The 15,921-nt window shown below is 42.9% G+C and overlaps 1 protein-coding gene across 2 annotated transcripts in view; it reads left to right on the top strand.

Moving 5' to 3' along the window:
- Positions 1 to 15,921, top strand: part of UBE3C (ubiquitin protein ligase E3C) — a 992,333-nt gene that overhangs the window by 630,367 nt on the left and 346,045 nt on the right. For both annotated transcript variants that reach the window (XM_085631966.1, XM_085631967.1), the window contains exon 17: positions 15,561 to 15,658. In XM_085631966.1, the coding sequence (XP_085488092.1) occupies positions 15,561 to 15,658 (98 nt within the window). The remainder of the gene's footprint in view (positions 1 to 15,560; positions 15,659 to 15,921) is intronic.

The following is a 15,921-nucleotide window of genomic DNA, read 5'->3' as shown; positions in this document are numbered from 1 at the left end:
ACAATTCGTTTCAATAACTTCGGTGTCTGTCGTGACTGCGTAAGCGGCCACTAACTCTCCTGTACTTGTTCTCATGCATGAACCATCCACATAAAGTGTCAGGTCTGGATCTGATAATGGAATGTCTGTCAAGTCTTGTCTGGGTTTCGTCGTAATAGTAATGACTTCAATACAATCATGTGCCAATGGGTCTGTTCCACTTAATGGCAAAAGTGTTGCAGGATTTAATGTACTACAGCGTCTGATTTCTATGTGTGGCTGAAACAATGTCAATTCGTAACCTGTAAGTCGTGCTATAGTCAAGTGCTGGGTCTGAGTTCGGTTTAAAAGAACTTCCACGGAGTGTGGAACTTGCACTGTCAATTGATGTCCTAATACTATGGAATCGCTTTGTCTGATCGCTAAAGCCGTCGCTGCGACTGATTTCAGGCACGTAGGCAGAGCCTGGGCTACTGGATCTAATGTGCTAGAAAAGTAAGCACACGGTTTGTGTGAACCTGCTTGTTCCTGAGTGAGTACTGACAAGGCAGTACCTTCGCGTTCTGTAACAAAAAGTGTAAAAGGCTTACTGTAACATGGTGTCGCTAAAACAGGTGCTTGACATAAGGCTTTCTTTAAGTCTTCAAAAGCTTGTGTATGTGCCTGAGTCCAAGGGAGGACAGTCGAAGTCGCTGCCTCCTGGGTTGTCAACTGAATGAGTGGCTTTACTAGAAATGCATATTGGGGAATCCATTGTCTACAGTACGAAGTGAGACCTATGAAGGCCCGCACCTCCTTTTGTGTCTTGGGTGGTGACATGTTTACAATTAACTGGATGCGGTCAGGTGTGAGCTGTCTCCCCCCTTTGGACAGCAAGTGCCCAAGGTACACAACTTGCTGAACACAGAATTGCAGCTTCGAAGGGGACACCTTGTGCCCCTTGTCGGCCAGAAAATGTAAAACCGTCAGTGATGCTTTTTCACATTCGGGCTCGCTTCGGGCGGTGATCAGCAGATCATCGACATACTGAAGCAGGGTAGTGTTAACAGGCATGTGGATACTGTCAAGTTGTCTTTTCAGTGCTTGGCTGTAGATGCTGGGGCTTTCTGTGAATCCTTGAGGTGCGCGTGCAAATTTGAAGCTTCGTCCATTTAAACAGAATCCGAACAAATATTGGCTTTCCGGATCGATTGGGACGCTAAAGAAGGCGTTCTTGAGGTCAATTACAGTAAAGAACGTTGCTTCTGAATCAATAGCTGTCAATAATGAAGAGATATCTGGAACCACGGGATATTGTGGTACAATGCATTTATTCAATTCGCGCAGATCAATAATTAATTGATAAACTGGGGGCGCATTTGGATCAGTACGTTTAAGAATTGGAATTATAGGAGAATTACATACATTGGAGTCGGTTTCCACAACCACTCCTTGTGCAATGAGCTCGTCAATGATTTGCAGCAAAGCCACTACAGCATCTGGAGGTAACTTGTATTGTCGAATTCGTGGTAATACCACTCCCGCTTTGAGTGTGACTCGATATGGTGTAATGTGCATACAACCTACATCAGTGGGGCCTTGTGCCCATAAATGTGCAGGGACATTCTGTAACCGGTGATCAATGTCTCTAAATGCGTAGTGACCTTTAAAGTCACGCAAAAATAGTCGTACCCCTTCCGGGGAACAACATATTACAGCTCCTAGAGCTTTCAGTGTCTTTATACCTAACAAGTTTTCTGGGCATGATTTCGTAAGCAATAAATCTGTAGTCCGTGTCAATGGACCAACTGCAAGAGGAAGAGGTTGCGATACTTCGTTAACAATAGGCTTTCCTGAAAATCCAAGGGAAACATTCTGTGAGCCTGAGAGGGGTGCCCCTGGAACCTCGTCGTGACTTATAGTTGTTCTGCTTGCCCCTGTATCAATTAAAAACTTTCTGTCTTTCCCTAACACTTGACTATGTACATAAGGACCCTCTTGATCTACAGGAACCTCAATGAGAGGCAAGCCAACCTCCCTCTCTAGGCTGTTTCATGTGTATCGCTGATAATCGGGATAGTCATTTTGTGCATACTGGTACATCTGTTGTGTCGTGTTTTGTGTTGCGGCAATAGGCTGTGGCTGTGGTACTGCTACAGTCTGTTGTGAAGCTTGCATAGGCTGTACATTCTGAGGTACTTGTGGTTGGATCTGATCCTGTCTAGGTGGACGCGGTCTCTCCTTGGTTTTACCCGTAGAGATATTATGTTTCAGAACTGCACAATCGTTTATATAATGACCTGGCTGTTTACAATAGTTGCATGTCCCTTTAACAGGAGCCGCTGAATTACTGGACTGTGTCGCACCCTTTTTATGACCGTCAGCTGGAACTGACTGGGCAACGAGCATTTTCATTTTCGTGTCTTTCATACGTCTTTGTTCGTGTTCATGTTCTTCTCTAATTCTATTCTGGTGGTACTGTAACATTTGTAACATTTGTGAAGGGGTATTAGCTTGCCAAGAGCTCTCAACTTTTAATACTCTGTTCTTAACCTGGGGCAGGGAATTCTCGACTAATTTTGTTACAAAAAGATGTGGGTATGAATCGCTACTTGCTTTCAGACCGCTATTAATACCAAAACATTTTTCAAATCGGGAATAAAAATCACTAGTGTCTTCATCGGGTTTCTGTTTGCAGGCTGAGATTGCACCCCAGTCTTCCTTTTTCGTAGTTAATAAGCGTGGCAATACTTGTACTAACAATCCTGGTAACGCTTTAGTTTTGTCCCCAAGCCCTAGGCCTGGAGTTCGGGTATTTTCCTCGTTTTCTAGTGCTGTCCAATCTATCTTTTGCTCTCCCACCTCCCATTCTTTTTCTTTGAGTTTCTCGTAAATACCGGCAGGCAATAATACTTTTAATATTTTCATTATGTCAGGATAGGTATAATCACCCATGAGTAACATGTCTTTTATTTCTCGGTGAAAACCTGCTGGATCTCTGTCATGGCTGGGCACTAATTTTTTCATTTCCAATAGTTCTATTTTAGTTATGGGCGTGTACACAAACACGCGTCTAAAAGTATTATCATCATTTCTAACTGGGTGTACTTCGCGTAAGGGATTCTGTCTGTCTATGTAATACATTTTTCTTTCCATGGAGGGAGCTGGATCAAGCTGTGAACACAGGAAGGCACTGTATCTGTGCCGATGTTCTAGAATTACTTTAATTAGATCGGTACTTAGACCTCTCCATTTCTTCATGAGTAGTTCTATCAGTATATCAGGTAGGGGACCAGGATCGGAGTGTTGGCCTTTATATAATATAAGGAGGTGTTGTATCATGTACATACCAGCTAAACGCTGTTCGTCTGGTGAAAGATTCAAAAACGTGTGTGCTAGCGCGTCATCACTATATTTATCAGAACTGTCAGCCCATTGTACTGCTGACCTGGCTAATTCTTGTTCATCCATAGAATCGAGTACATGGTACCCCATTCGTTCTTGAAGTATTTTATCAGTAGCCTGAAATAAGTGTTCAGGGGTCTTTGGATTTGACATGGCTGCTTGAAAAATTCTCTTACTTTCTGGACGTATCGGACGCATTGAATTATTAAAGGATCTTCCCTTACCTACATAAGCTATCATTTCTCTAGCTGGTAATTGTAATTGTCCTGTTGTCGTTTCTGGTTGTTCCTCCTCCTCCGAGGATTCTGTCTTATCTGCATCTATTTCTCTTTCAGGCTGTTCTCTTTCACGTATTTGTTCTACTGTTTTTCGGACCCTTCGATACATATTTTTTATACTATTCTGTTTATCATGTTTTCCGTCTGCTATATTCTGACCCCATTTGGTAAGTGCTTTCATTTCTTCCGGGTCTACACTAGGCCTATCTCTGTTTCTTATCAGGCAGTTTATGAAGAAGCGTAACAACAGTTTTTGTGTGTCCACTTTCTGGTATGCCATGGCCTCGCTAATACTTTCAGGACCTTGCCCTGTTTGGACAAAGTGATATATTTTGTCTAGATGATCAACCATTCCTGGTAGTATCATTAAATAGTTCGCAACTCGTCGTAGACGTACTGATGACAACATCATTCTGTCGTCTTTACCGGGTACTGGATCATATCTACAATCTGAAAGAGGCTCTTTAAGTATGTCGTAATTCGCTGTTTGAGGTGTACGTTGGTGTGCTAAATCCCTATAAGTCAATCGGCGTGTTAGTGGTGGCGTATGAAAACCTCCTGTCGCACCTCCTGAGGTGCCAGGTCCAAAAGGATTCGTTGGGTGTAAGGTAGGAAGAATAGGTGCAGGAAGGAGCGGAGGAACAGGCGGAAGGTTTGGAACGGACGGAGGAGTATGTTGCTGCAGAAGTAGGGGCAGATGATCTCGGGGTCGAGCGCCGTTAGCAGGTGGTGTGCGTGGCGGCGGGACATTAACATATGCGGGGGCTACATCGTCTAAATAGGAAGAAAGGAAAATGTCCTTTGCGGTCTTGTGGTGCAATTTAGTCGGAAGCAATGGAGATGGTAGATCTTTTGGTATTTCCAGGGTGGCCTTAGGTAAACCTTCGGCCAGAAGAGGATACATACCATTCATAAGAGTGTTTCGTTGTCTGTCTGCTTGTTCTGCTTTTACTCGGATACCTTCCTCAATTAATACGTTTTCTCGGGCTTTGTCTGAATCCTCCCTACTTTTCTCTTCTTTTCTGAGCGCTTTCTCTGTGCGTCTATGCGATTCTTTACGCCATAATTCAATGGCATCTTTCTGTGACTGTCTGGCTTTCTTTTTCCATAATGCTTCTTCTACTCTCATGATGCAATCTGCATCCCATGTCCCAGCAGTGGGCCATCTCTGATTTTCTACTAAATCCTTGGTGTAGTCCACCCATAAAGCGAGATATAATACGGCATCTAGGCCATGTTTATGGTACATAAAGTACCCTGGAGTGTCCCTAGGTGGAATGGGAACGGCTTCCTCGAGTATCCCTTTTCTAGTTTTTATCTGTCTTAATTTTGAGAATAACGGCATCTTAAACCTTGTTACTCGATTCTTACTCGGACTTGAACACAATTAATACAATAAACACAGTAATGAAGATCGAACAATCACTCATACCACGACATTTAAAACACATTAAAACATTTTAAAACGAACAATGATAATTAAAATAAAACTAGCTAACTGCATAATACTGGATGCACTGCTAAACAGTACAGATACACTGCTAAAACAGTGCAGACCGGATCTGTGTACCCAAACCCGTCTTGACCGGCACAAACTAATGCGCACGTCTAGATGCGTCCCCAGCAACGGTACTCACCGGGAAGCACGGAACGGAACAGAAGGCCTCGGAAACTCTGGACTGGACTAGACCAGACTGGACTGGACTCGACTCGTGACTTAGGTACTTCGGAACTTCGGAACTTGGTGGGCCTCTGTATACCTCGGATCTTGCTCTCTCAGCTAGGCTCTGGTCGGGATCCTCCGCACTCCTCACCGCCTCGTCTGGGTGTTGATCGCAGCCTCAGTCACCTCCGTTGGCCTGAGGGAGGTACAGGAAATCCTGCGGGTACGCGTAATTGTCCGTCCGGCTGTGGCAGGAGACCAGGTCTGCAACGCACCTCCGGCGCGTGGGGTGGGGGAGGAGTCCCTGTTCGGGCGCCAATTATGTGGTAAATTTTATATTGCCTGTACTTAATTTACGCGGTAAAATTCAATAAGGATAACTCAGAATAAATAAGAGGCAGAATCCGTGATATTAGAGGTTTTAAAACTGGATTTAATCCTTACAAAGGAATTGGTTCGAACCAGGCAATCGGATTCCGTCACCACGAGGGTTCGGGAAGGGATTAACGCATACTTTATTGACAGGTTGTCATATATATAGTCAATGCATTTACAGTAAAGGCAGATGCAGGAGGCGTAACAGCTGAGAAGAGAGATAAGAATATACATACGTAATGAAAAAAGGCGTTACAATAGGCGTGCATAAGGGCGTGTACTAGAAACGTCATTATGAGGATCTCACAGGTGGGTGGATCCATAAGAGAATCCTGCAAGGTCAGCAGAAATACATGGCAAATATGCGCGTGCAGCAGCATGACGTGTGACTGACGTGTAACTGGAGGGTGAAGGGGACTTGACATTTAGCCCTACATGAGGAGACAGAAGTCTGGGATGTCAGAACAACCTAATCCCAAATCGTATCTAATATCTTGTGTTTAAGGAACTGTATTATCTGGAAGGAAAGGTCTCTCAGGCAGAGGCTATCCTATACTGACTGCTAGTGCGTGTATAAGCGTCTAAGTGTCTACATGAGATGCGAGGGGGCATGGGCCTACCATGGTAACAGGAGCTATGAATTACTTGCACGGAGACGGTAAGGCCGGACCCTTTGCTCTGCAGCTGAAAGGATGTTTACCTAAAACTACTAGACAGGAATGTATTTCTCGAGGAGCGGAGCAGATAACTTGAAGGCTGAATACAGTCTTGGCAGGCAACAGGCTGGGCCAGGCACCGTTAGCCGCGCAGGGAGTAAGACAAAGGTCATGGATGCGGATGCAGGTCCAGGCTGGAGCATTCAGAGGCAGAAGGCAGAAAAAGGCTCGATGGCAGAATTCAGGGCCTAACTTGCCAGAGCTGAAAAACGTGAAAGGTGCACCATATAAAGACGGTGGCAAAGCTTACTTAGGAACGGAATATTCGACCCATTCAGGGTGGATCTGAAAGAGGACATGTTAACGTTGGACGCAATTGTATTTGCGTCTTCATAGCTGGAAGTGGAGGGAACATACATGTACTTGTAGCACGTACATGGAGCCGTTGGGGTCTAAGATAGGGGACACAATTGATCATAAAAATCCATATTTCCTCACAACTACCGTCCCATCACTAACCTACACTTTCTTGCGAAAATCACAGAAAAATGTGTAGGGAAACAACTCTCTCGCCATATCAAGGACAATGATCTTCTGGACAACTTCCAGTCCGGCTTCATTCAAAACTGCAGCACTGAAACAGCCCTGCTGCTAGTGATTGATGACGCACTGCGGATACTCGATTCAGGGGAGTCTTGTCTTCTAATTCTTCTTGACCTTTCTGCAGCCTTTGACACTGTCAATCACAATACTCTCCTTAACACTCTGCAACAGAGAATGGGCATGGAGGGCACTGTGCTCCAATGGTTTGCCTCGTTCCTCTCGGATAGATCCCAAATGATCAAAATAGCGAACAGTCTTTCATCTCCTTTAGCGGTCGGTCAAGGTGTCCCTCAAGGCTCTATACTTGCACCCACACTGTTCAATCTCTACTTAGAACCGTTGGGAAATCTCCTGAGTAAATCCGGGATCCACTATCATCTATATGCGGACGACACTCAAATCTACCTTAAGGTGGCCTCCACTCACGATCTCTCCCTCCTAAGCTTTACTCTCGACTCCATTCAAAACTAGATGTTAACTCATCAACTGGTCCTGAATTCCTCCAAAACTGAATTCCTCCTCCTCTCCTCCTCACTTTCTCCTCCCCCAGTGCCATCATGGATGGATCAGATTAATCTACTGAACAATAAACCCATCATTGTCGAGAGCGCAAAATCCCTTGGCGTCATACTCGACAAAAAACTCAATCTACTCTCCCACATCGATTCCATTGCAAAGTCTGCTCGATACCAACTGCGCCTTCTTTGGGGGATTCGTCGCTTCTTCCCGGAGCACGACCTTAAAACCCTGGTCCAATCGCTGGTTCTCTCCAGATTGGACTACTGCAATTCTCTTCTTACTGGCCTCCCCAAATCCCACCTGTCTCCCCTGAAGTCTGTTCTCCATTCAGCAGCTCGCTTCATACATGGGGCCAAAAGAAGCGACCACATCACACCCATTTTATCCACCCTCCGTTGGCTTCCCATAGAGGCAAGATCTATCTACAAGACTGCCTGTATCACCCACAAAGCCTTGCACTCATCCTCCCCTCGCTACCTGGCGGATAAACTGAAACTCTCTGGTGGCTCCAGACCATCACGGAATGCAGAAAATTTACTGCTTGAACCTCCCACTTTCAAGAAGGAAAGATCGATGGCCCAATCCTTTTCAGGCAACGCAGTGAGAATTTGGAACTCACTTCCGCCTCAGCTCCGGACCACCACCTCTTCCCAGGCCTTCAAAACTGACCTCAAATCTCTCCTCCTTCAAAGACACTTCCAAATTTAATTCACGCCCTATATTTTCTGAAGGAAGTCCTTTCATTATAGGAAATTCTGTTCTCCATGCCTATAGAAGTGCCTTCCCAGTGTGTTTTGTGTTTTGAGTGTCTGCCATATATTGCAGTATTATACTTTTACTTGTATTTTGATCGCTTTTGTAACATGCACACGTCACCTTTCCTTTTGTAACGTAGCGTTTGCTACCGCTTGTATTTTGTTTGCTTTTGATACATGCACTACGGCCACCACTGCCTCATGTAACGTAACTTCTGTTTTAGTGTTCTGAGTGTCGGCCATTTATTGCAATTTTTTTTTTCTTTTTACCTCTACATGTACTTTGTATGCTCTTGTAACCTGCACACATCACTTTTCCGTTTGTAACATATCGTTTGCTACCTCTTGTATTTTGTTTGCCCTTGATACTTGCACAATTGTCACTATTGCCTCATGTAACGTACCATTTGATTTTGTAACATGCTCACTTGAATTTTTGCTCCTTATGTATCATTACTGCTGCTATTGTGAAGCGCTCTGACACCTTCGGGTAAAGTCCGCGCTATATAAAAACGCATTAAATAAAATAAAATACTACAGCATGGGAACATGGTGTCCCCCTGCAAGATATATGTCAGGCAGCCACATGGGCCTCGCTGCATACTTTCACTAACACTATTACCTTGACAGTCAAGTCCGGAGAGACTCCTTTTTTTGGCCGGTCGGTTCTCTGTGACTTTCTGGTGTGATTTCACTTCGCAGACCCACCACCGGGGTTGGTATTGCTTGGGTATGTATTCTAAGGTAAGGAATCTATCACTAAAGTGTCTCTTTCAGATGCACAAGTGACTTACTGTTGTAACGATATATCTGTAAGAGACATTAGTTAGTGATAGATTCCTTACCGCCCGCCCATCCTCCCCGTTCTGCCAACTGTTCTCTAGGGTTCAGGTCATCTCTTTCAGGGCCCTAGTTCTATTGCACCAGTAGTCGGTCTCTGGCATGGCTCTGCGTTCCTGGCGTGGTAAGTCTTGTACAGAACTGACATCAGCGCGCGTGGGCGTGTCCAAGTAGCTCCGATGACGTCATCTCGGCGAATACGACGCCAACGACGTACGCGGAGCCGCACAACGATGCCTACCGACGGCAGGAATACTGCTGACGAAATCTTTCCGGATCCAGTCTGACGCCTGGGGATATTCTAAGGTAAGGAATCTATCACTAACTAATGTCTCTTACAGATATATCCTTACACAAGTAAGTAACTTGTGCTTTTCTGATGATGTACAGGCGTCACTAATGCCCATTGATGGATCTTGCCTCTTCAGAGGGAATGCGGGCCGACTCCCTTTGAATGCTTTGAAAATAGTAAAGCTACAATGCATGTGTTGGGGCCAATGACCACTGCAAATGATTTTCCCTGCCAAGTCTGCAAATTTCAGGGCTACTCCAGGGGGCTGAAAGATAAAAAAAAGAGCTTTCCCACCCAGTTATGTAGGAGACAGTACACAGGCCAGCAGAGATGCAAGTTCTCCAATTCCTCTTCCCCAGTTACATCTTCCAACAAAGCGCTTTAGTTTGCCCCTAGTGGCCCACACCAACCTGTGGGGGTCAGAAGTCAATTCTTCCTCGCAGGTTGGTACTCCGTCACATCTGACAGATCAGTCTTGCAGATCGTTCAAAAAGGCTACTGCCTACTTTTTCTCTCCACCCCCCACCCGCCAATATTCTTCCTGCATTAAAACTAATTTTGAAAGAGTATCTGTCCATCCTGATGCAAGAGTTATGCATCTTACTCTCCAAAGGGCTATAAAATAGGTACTGGGTTCAGAGAGACTCATGAGTTGTTTTGGCCCAAAAAGGACAGGTGGCCTCAGGCCTACCTTTGACCCTTGAACGCACTTGCGAGGAAGGGCAAATTCAAAATACGTTGGCTCGGATCCTTTTTGCCTATGACCAATGACACTGCATGGTATCCTTGGATTTGCAGGGCTCGTATTTTCATATACTCATCCTGAAGTCCCACAGGCATTACCTGTGGTTCAAGGTGAGTCAGGAGCACTTTGTTTGCAATGCTCCCCTTCGGCCTCTCCAGCGCTCCTCAGGTGTTTGTGGATGTGATGGCGGTTGTTGCTTAAGACCTCTTCAAAGGTGGCTTAGACCTTTTCAGAGGTCGGAAGTTCCTGTATTTGATGACTGTCTGCTGAAGGTGGGCCTGCCACAGTCAGTCATAGACCACTTCCTGACAACACTGAGGCTCCTAACATTGTTGCGGTTTACCATAAACAAACCAAAGTCCTACCTGGTTCTATCACAGAGGCTTCCTTTCATTGGAGCGGTCCTAGACATGGTGGAGTGCAAGACATTTCCTCTACTGCTATGAATCCCGGAAAATTGGGCTATGATCCCAGTGAGGGTGTTTCTGAGGCCTGTTTGCCTCTAGGCCTCGTGCATCCTCCTTGTCAACTACGCCAGGTGGCATATCGCAAAGCCTGCAATGGAACCTGAAGACCCAGAGGGCCCAGCATCAAGGCCACCTTTCCAACTCCATCTCAGTCTTGAAGACAATGGCCCAGGATCTGAATTGGTGGCTGACTGATTGGCGTGTGGGAGCACTGTTACAAAACTTCTCTGACTCAATCTGGCACCTAGGGGACATTCTAAGGTGAGGAATCTGGGATTAGCTAGAGTATCCACTAGAAAGTGTATTACTGAAGGTAATCTTGTTCTTTTATAGGTGTTACCTCTCCATTCCTTTCCTGAAAACAAGTTGTCTTCTGCATTTGACAGGAATAAATCTCCAATTTTTTTCAGGATAGGATACCACCTGCAACGATTTTGTGAATACCCTCAGTCATTGAAACAATGTTGGAGTTCACTAGCTTTTACAGGTGGACCTACCCTAAAATGCCCACAAACCAACCCTGTGCGCAGATGTTTTCTCTCTGAATTCAATCATACTGGCTCCTTTTCCATGTGGGAAAACCCCATAGAAGAGAGAAAAATCCAGACACTCTTGATTCTCTTATTCTCGCTTTCGTGAATAATGTTTTTACATAGCCAAGCCTAAGTGCAGGGAGTAGGTATGTGTGTGGGTGGGTGGGGGGGGGCAACCACATCACTCTTCAACCATCTGGACACTTGGACTATGCTATGCTTCGCCTGGAACCGAGACTGCATCACGGAAGACGACTGCTGCTCCTGGTCTCACTGTTCTGCAAGTCTTCTTCATAGTCTATCTCTGTACATCATCCAGGATCTTCAACACACCTGTGGGCATCAAGGACACCCAAATTATTCTTCCTCGGAGTGAAAGAGTCACTCCCTTGCATCTTCAAGCACCCCACAAAGCTGACCAGTCTGCTGCTCCTGACGTACCGCGGACTTCGAAAGGCTCAGCAACACAGGTGGTGGTTCTGCAATCCCTCGAGGCCTGACCTGTCCTTTCTACAATTATGAGGCCAGTGTCCCTTGTCGGAGCCACTGGGATCCAACCCCTGTGCACCGCACCGGCTTGCCTTTGCCAAGGCTTGTTGTCTCTGCTCTCTTGAGATATTAGAAGCAAATGGGGGGCAAACCCAATATACCCTTGAGGGCTTGGGCAAATGAATAGAAAAGGTCAAAATTCCAACAAGGGATTTTATTTGAAACTAACTACTTAGTTGTATATTTCCAAAAATTAATTAGTAGGTGTGTTAAAATTTACACCAAAAGGATATTAATCAACTGATATAATCATCAAATATAAAGAGCACACACACGGGGATTCTTTTTTGTGAATTGAACACAAGTCTTTTTATATAAATCAAAATAAAAAGGAGTACAAATGAACCATTGGTTTGAGCAATACATTCATGAAAACGGGGTTACATCAAATCCGCATTTCATCAAGAGAACATCTATTCCAGTGTAATTTAAACAGAGACTAATCTCATTGTTGAGAAAATAATCAACTGTACATATCAAATAATCTGAAAATAGATGATATAGTCGACGTTTCGGTCTTGGGTGGTGTCAATCCGTCAGACCATCTTCAGGACAATTATTGCATAAAAAAGACCCTTCATAAATCATAGAAAATCCACAATAATTATTTTTAAATCGTGGTATAGGCGTTCCTGATTGATGCGGAAAGTCTTCAATATTTCTGCCAGCAAATGAATCTAGGCACGAGGGATTCCTTACTCATATAATTTCACAAATGTCTTATGGCGAAATGTGGACGCGCGTAGGCTTTTCCGATTCGGACAGACCTACGCGCGTCCACATTTCGCCATAAGACATTTGTGAAATTATATGAGGAAGGAATCCCTCGTGCCTAGATTCATTTGCTGGCAGAAATATTGAAGACTTTCCGCATCAATCAGGAACACCTATACCAGGATTTAAAAATTATTATTGTGGATTGTCTATGATTTATGAAGGGTCTTTTTTATGCAATAATTGTCCTGAAGATGGTCTGACGGATTGACACCACCCAAGACCGAAACGTCGACTATTTCATCTATTTTCAGATTATTTGATATGTACAGTTGATTATTTTCTCAACAATGAGATTAGTCTCTGTTTAAATTACACTGGAATAGATGTTCTCTTGATGAAATGTGGATTTGATGTAACCCCCGTTTTCATGAATGTATTGCTCAAACCAATGGTTCATTTGTACTCCTCTTTATTTTGATTTATATAAAAAGACTTGTGTTCAATTCACAAAAAAGAATCCCCGTGTGTGTGCTCTTTATATTTGATGATTATATCAGTTGATTAATATCCTTTTGGTGTCAATTTTAACACACCTACTAATTAATTTTTTGAAATATACAACTAAGTAGTTAGTTTCAAATAAAATCCCTTGTTGGCATTTTTACCTTTTCTACTCTTGAGATATTGGCATACAAGAAGCTCCAGCCTTTAGCTTCTCTTCCTGCCAAGATCTTTGTCCTAACCACATCCTCTGGACTGTGGGCCTTCATCTTTGATGACCTGCTCAACGTCCTCTTGCGACTTCTGTGTCTTCAGCCTGTGGGTCCTCTCAAGGGTTTTCTCCTGCTTCAGTGGGCTCTCCTGCTTGCTCGGGGCCTGCTGTGCAAAGTCTTCGCCAGCTGTATCTTTACTAAAGTCCTCCATTGTGGTCTACGGCTGTTTTCAACATTCACTGTTATTTTAAGGGACTCTTCAAAACGTCCTGGAACTTACGTTTCTAGTTTCTAGTTTTATTTAAAGGTAAGGGTCTCAACGCATGATTTGATTTTTAGACAAATAGATACATTTTTAATGACCCTGAATGCTAGGCGTTGTTTCAGAAGGATTCAGTAGGGAAGCTTTTAAATCACTGATGACCCCTCTCATGAAGCCACCTAATGATTTCACACAGGTCTATCATGACGACATGCCCGTCATTGCCATGCCAACCTTAAAATAATATTCTTGGCAGCTCATTTTGAGTACCCTTACTACAATTGACCTGCTTTTTTCATATTTTCGTTACTTTACTGTTTCCTGTATTGTTTGCCAATTAGCCTGCTGACACCAGGCTGCATACAATGACAAGAAAGTATATTGCTCCGAAATGTTTTTCTCATTGGAATCCATCATCTTTGTGTGCAATCTTAATTCTTTCAGCCAAACGTAGGTTCTTTTGCACATTTCCTCTTCTTATAGAATGTGGACCGGTAATTCCACAAACAGACCATTTTCATTTTTAGTTAAAACATCCCTTTTACCTTTTTCACAGCAATTTCTGGCTTAAATTCGTTTTCTGAAAATTCCTTTTTGTAATCTTTTGTACAATATTCCATTAAAATTTTTCCATAGTCGCTTCTTTAAAAGGCGGATTGGAAAATGCAAAAATAAACTAGTATGTGCTGAGCGCACAGCGGCGTCAACATAGAATATACTTAATACTAAAAATATTAATTGCGCACCGCCAAAACCAGGTACATAATTTTATTTACGATACACTCTTCTAATATGTTCTTCTGCTCAATTAGCTATCAAATGAAATATTATTCTTTAACATTGGCACGCTCCAACTACCACCCTCTGACTTAGGGAACGTGTCAAACACTTATTTACAGAGCACAGTTTCCTAGTTTAAACATTGTGTTCTGTAATATGGTATGGCCAGATTGAGCATGCAGCCATATTTGCGTGCCACTCCTTGTAAATATGTCGTGTTCATTTCTGTGACTGGTTCATAGCCATTATGGTATTTCAGTGCCAGCCTGCAGAAAAAACAGGATTAACTTTTTGCCCATGATTCCTTATTTGTGTGTTGACTTGTGATGAAATTAACGCAGCTGTAATTGCAACACGGTATTTCTACAGATACATATTCAAAAGCAATAGTAAGAACATGCTTGCAAAACTTCACCATACATGTTTTTTGTAGATTGAAATCTTGAAATTTCTCATTTTTTCTCTTTAACAACATAGTTCCTGGAAGTAAGGGTGCTGCACCATCCCCAAATTAAACATGCTGGAGTTCAGACGGCGAATGAGCTATAACAATGCCTATAAATTTTGATTTATCTTGTCACATTTGTTATGTGTTCAAAGACAGAGGTCAAACGTCAAAGCTATGTATTCTGCAAATTGCTGCTTATTCTTTTGACATGCAGATTGGCATTTACTTTTCTTTCCCTGACTGCAAAGTTAGAGAATTTTGTAAAGTGAACTATCTGACAATATTGCTGGGATACAGAAAGTGTGGAAGAAAATGTTGTACGATGTCATTTTCTTTTTACTAAAACACAACATTTAAATACCTGAAAATTAACTGTACAAATATTTAAAAATATAGTTGCAGCAGGGAAAGTTCAAATCAATCACGTATTTTTGTAATTCTGAAATGAAGTGAAGTGTAATAGAAACAAATATTTTATTACTATCAAAACAAAATCTTTTACTTGGTGATATGCAGATGAAAAATATTTGCTGAAACTCGATTTTCTCTCGCAATGTTTTGTGTGCTATGTAGTTTTGTTAGTAAAACTGCATGACGGTGCGACTTTTGTGGCATTTCAATGAAAAATGGGCTGCCTGTAGATGACAGTGTGCTACCACACCTACCTTTAGTAATATATTTGAGAAAGTGTGCTTTAAAATGTGCCACCAGCTACGTGCTGCACCGTTACCACGGTCATGCTGAATTGGCGTGGCTCATTTGCTATACTTGTACTTGTTATTTGTGTGACACTTGGATTTTTCACAATCCCCATAATTTCAGTGATGTAACATTGATGGTAGCACCCCCAATTTGAAAATTGTCCCAGCAACACTGTTTAAAAATACTCTAGATTGTTCCTAAAGCTATTTTGTGTTACATTTCCGTTTGAGATGTTGCTGTTATGTATGTATAACCTATAAAAGCTGTATTCCTAAATCTGCCAAATTGTCTCTGTTTCAGTTGGTATGGAGCCAGCACCCTTGTCCGTTTCTGAGGAGAGACAGCTTGCAATTTTAACTGAATTGCCTTTTGTGGTTCCTTTTGAAGAAAGGGTAAAGGTAGGTACCAAAATATATTTTAAATGTGCTGAACTTTTTTAATACTGTGTGATTAACAAAATACATTTCATATCTTGAAAGTATTTTGAAGTAGTTTCTTGACATCCCTTGTTCATCCTCGTTTCAGATTAGGCAATTTTTCAAAATATTTAATATTTTCATTCTATTACCTAGTCTATTTGGGCTGTTTATAAAATACATTAAATGTCAGTATAGTGCAGGAAACGTGCTACAAAATGAATTGACTTAACACAAAATGGAGC

This window comes from Triturus cristatus, chromosome 10 (assembly GCF_964204655.1).
Source record: "Triturus cristatus chromosome 10, aTriCri1.1, whole genome shotgun sequence".
NCBI classification, from domain to species: Eukaryota; Metazoa; Chordata; class Amphibia; order Caudata; family Salamandridae; genus Triturus; species Triturus cristatus.
Note: the sequence above shows the minus strand (reverse complement) of the source record. Positions and strands in the feature narration are given on the sequence as shown.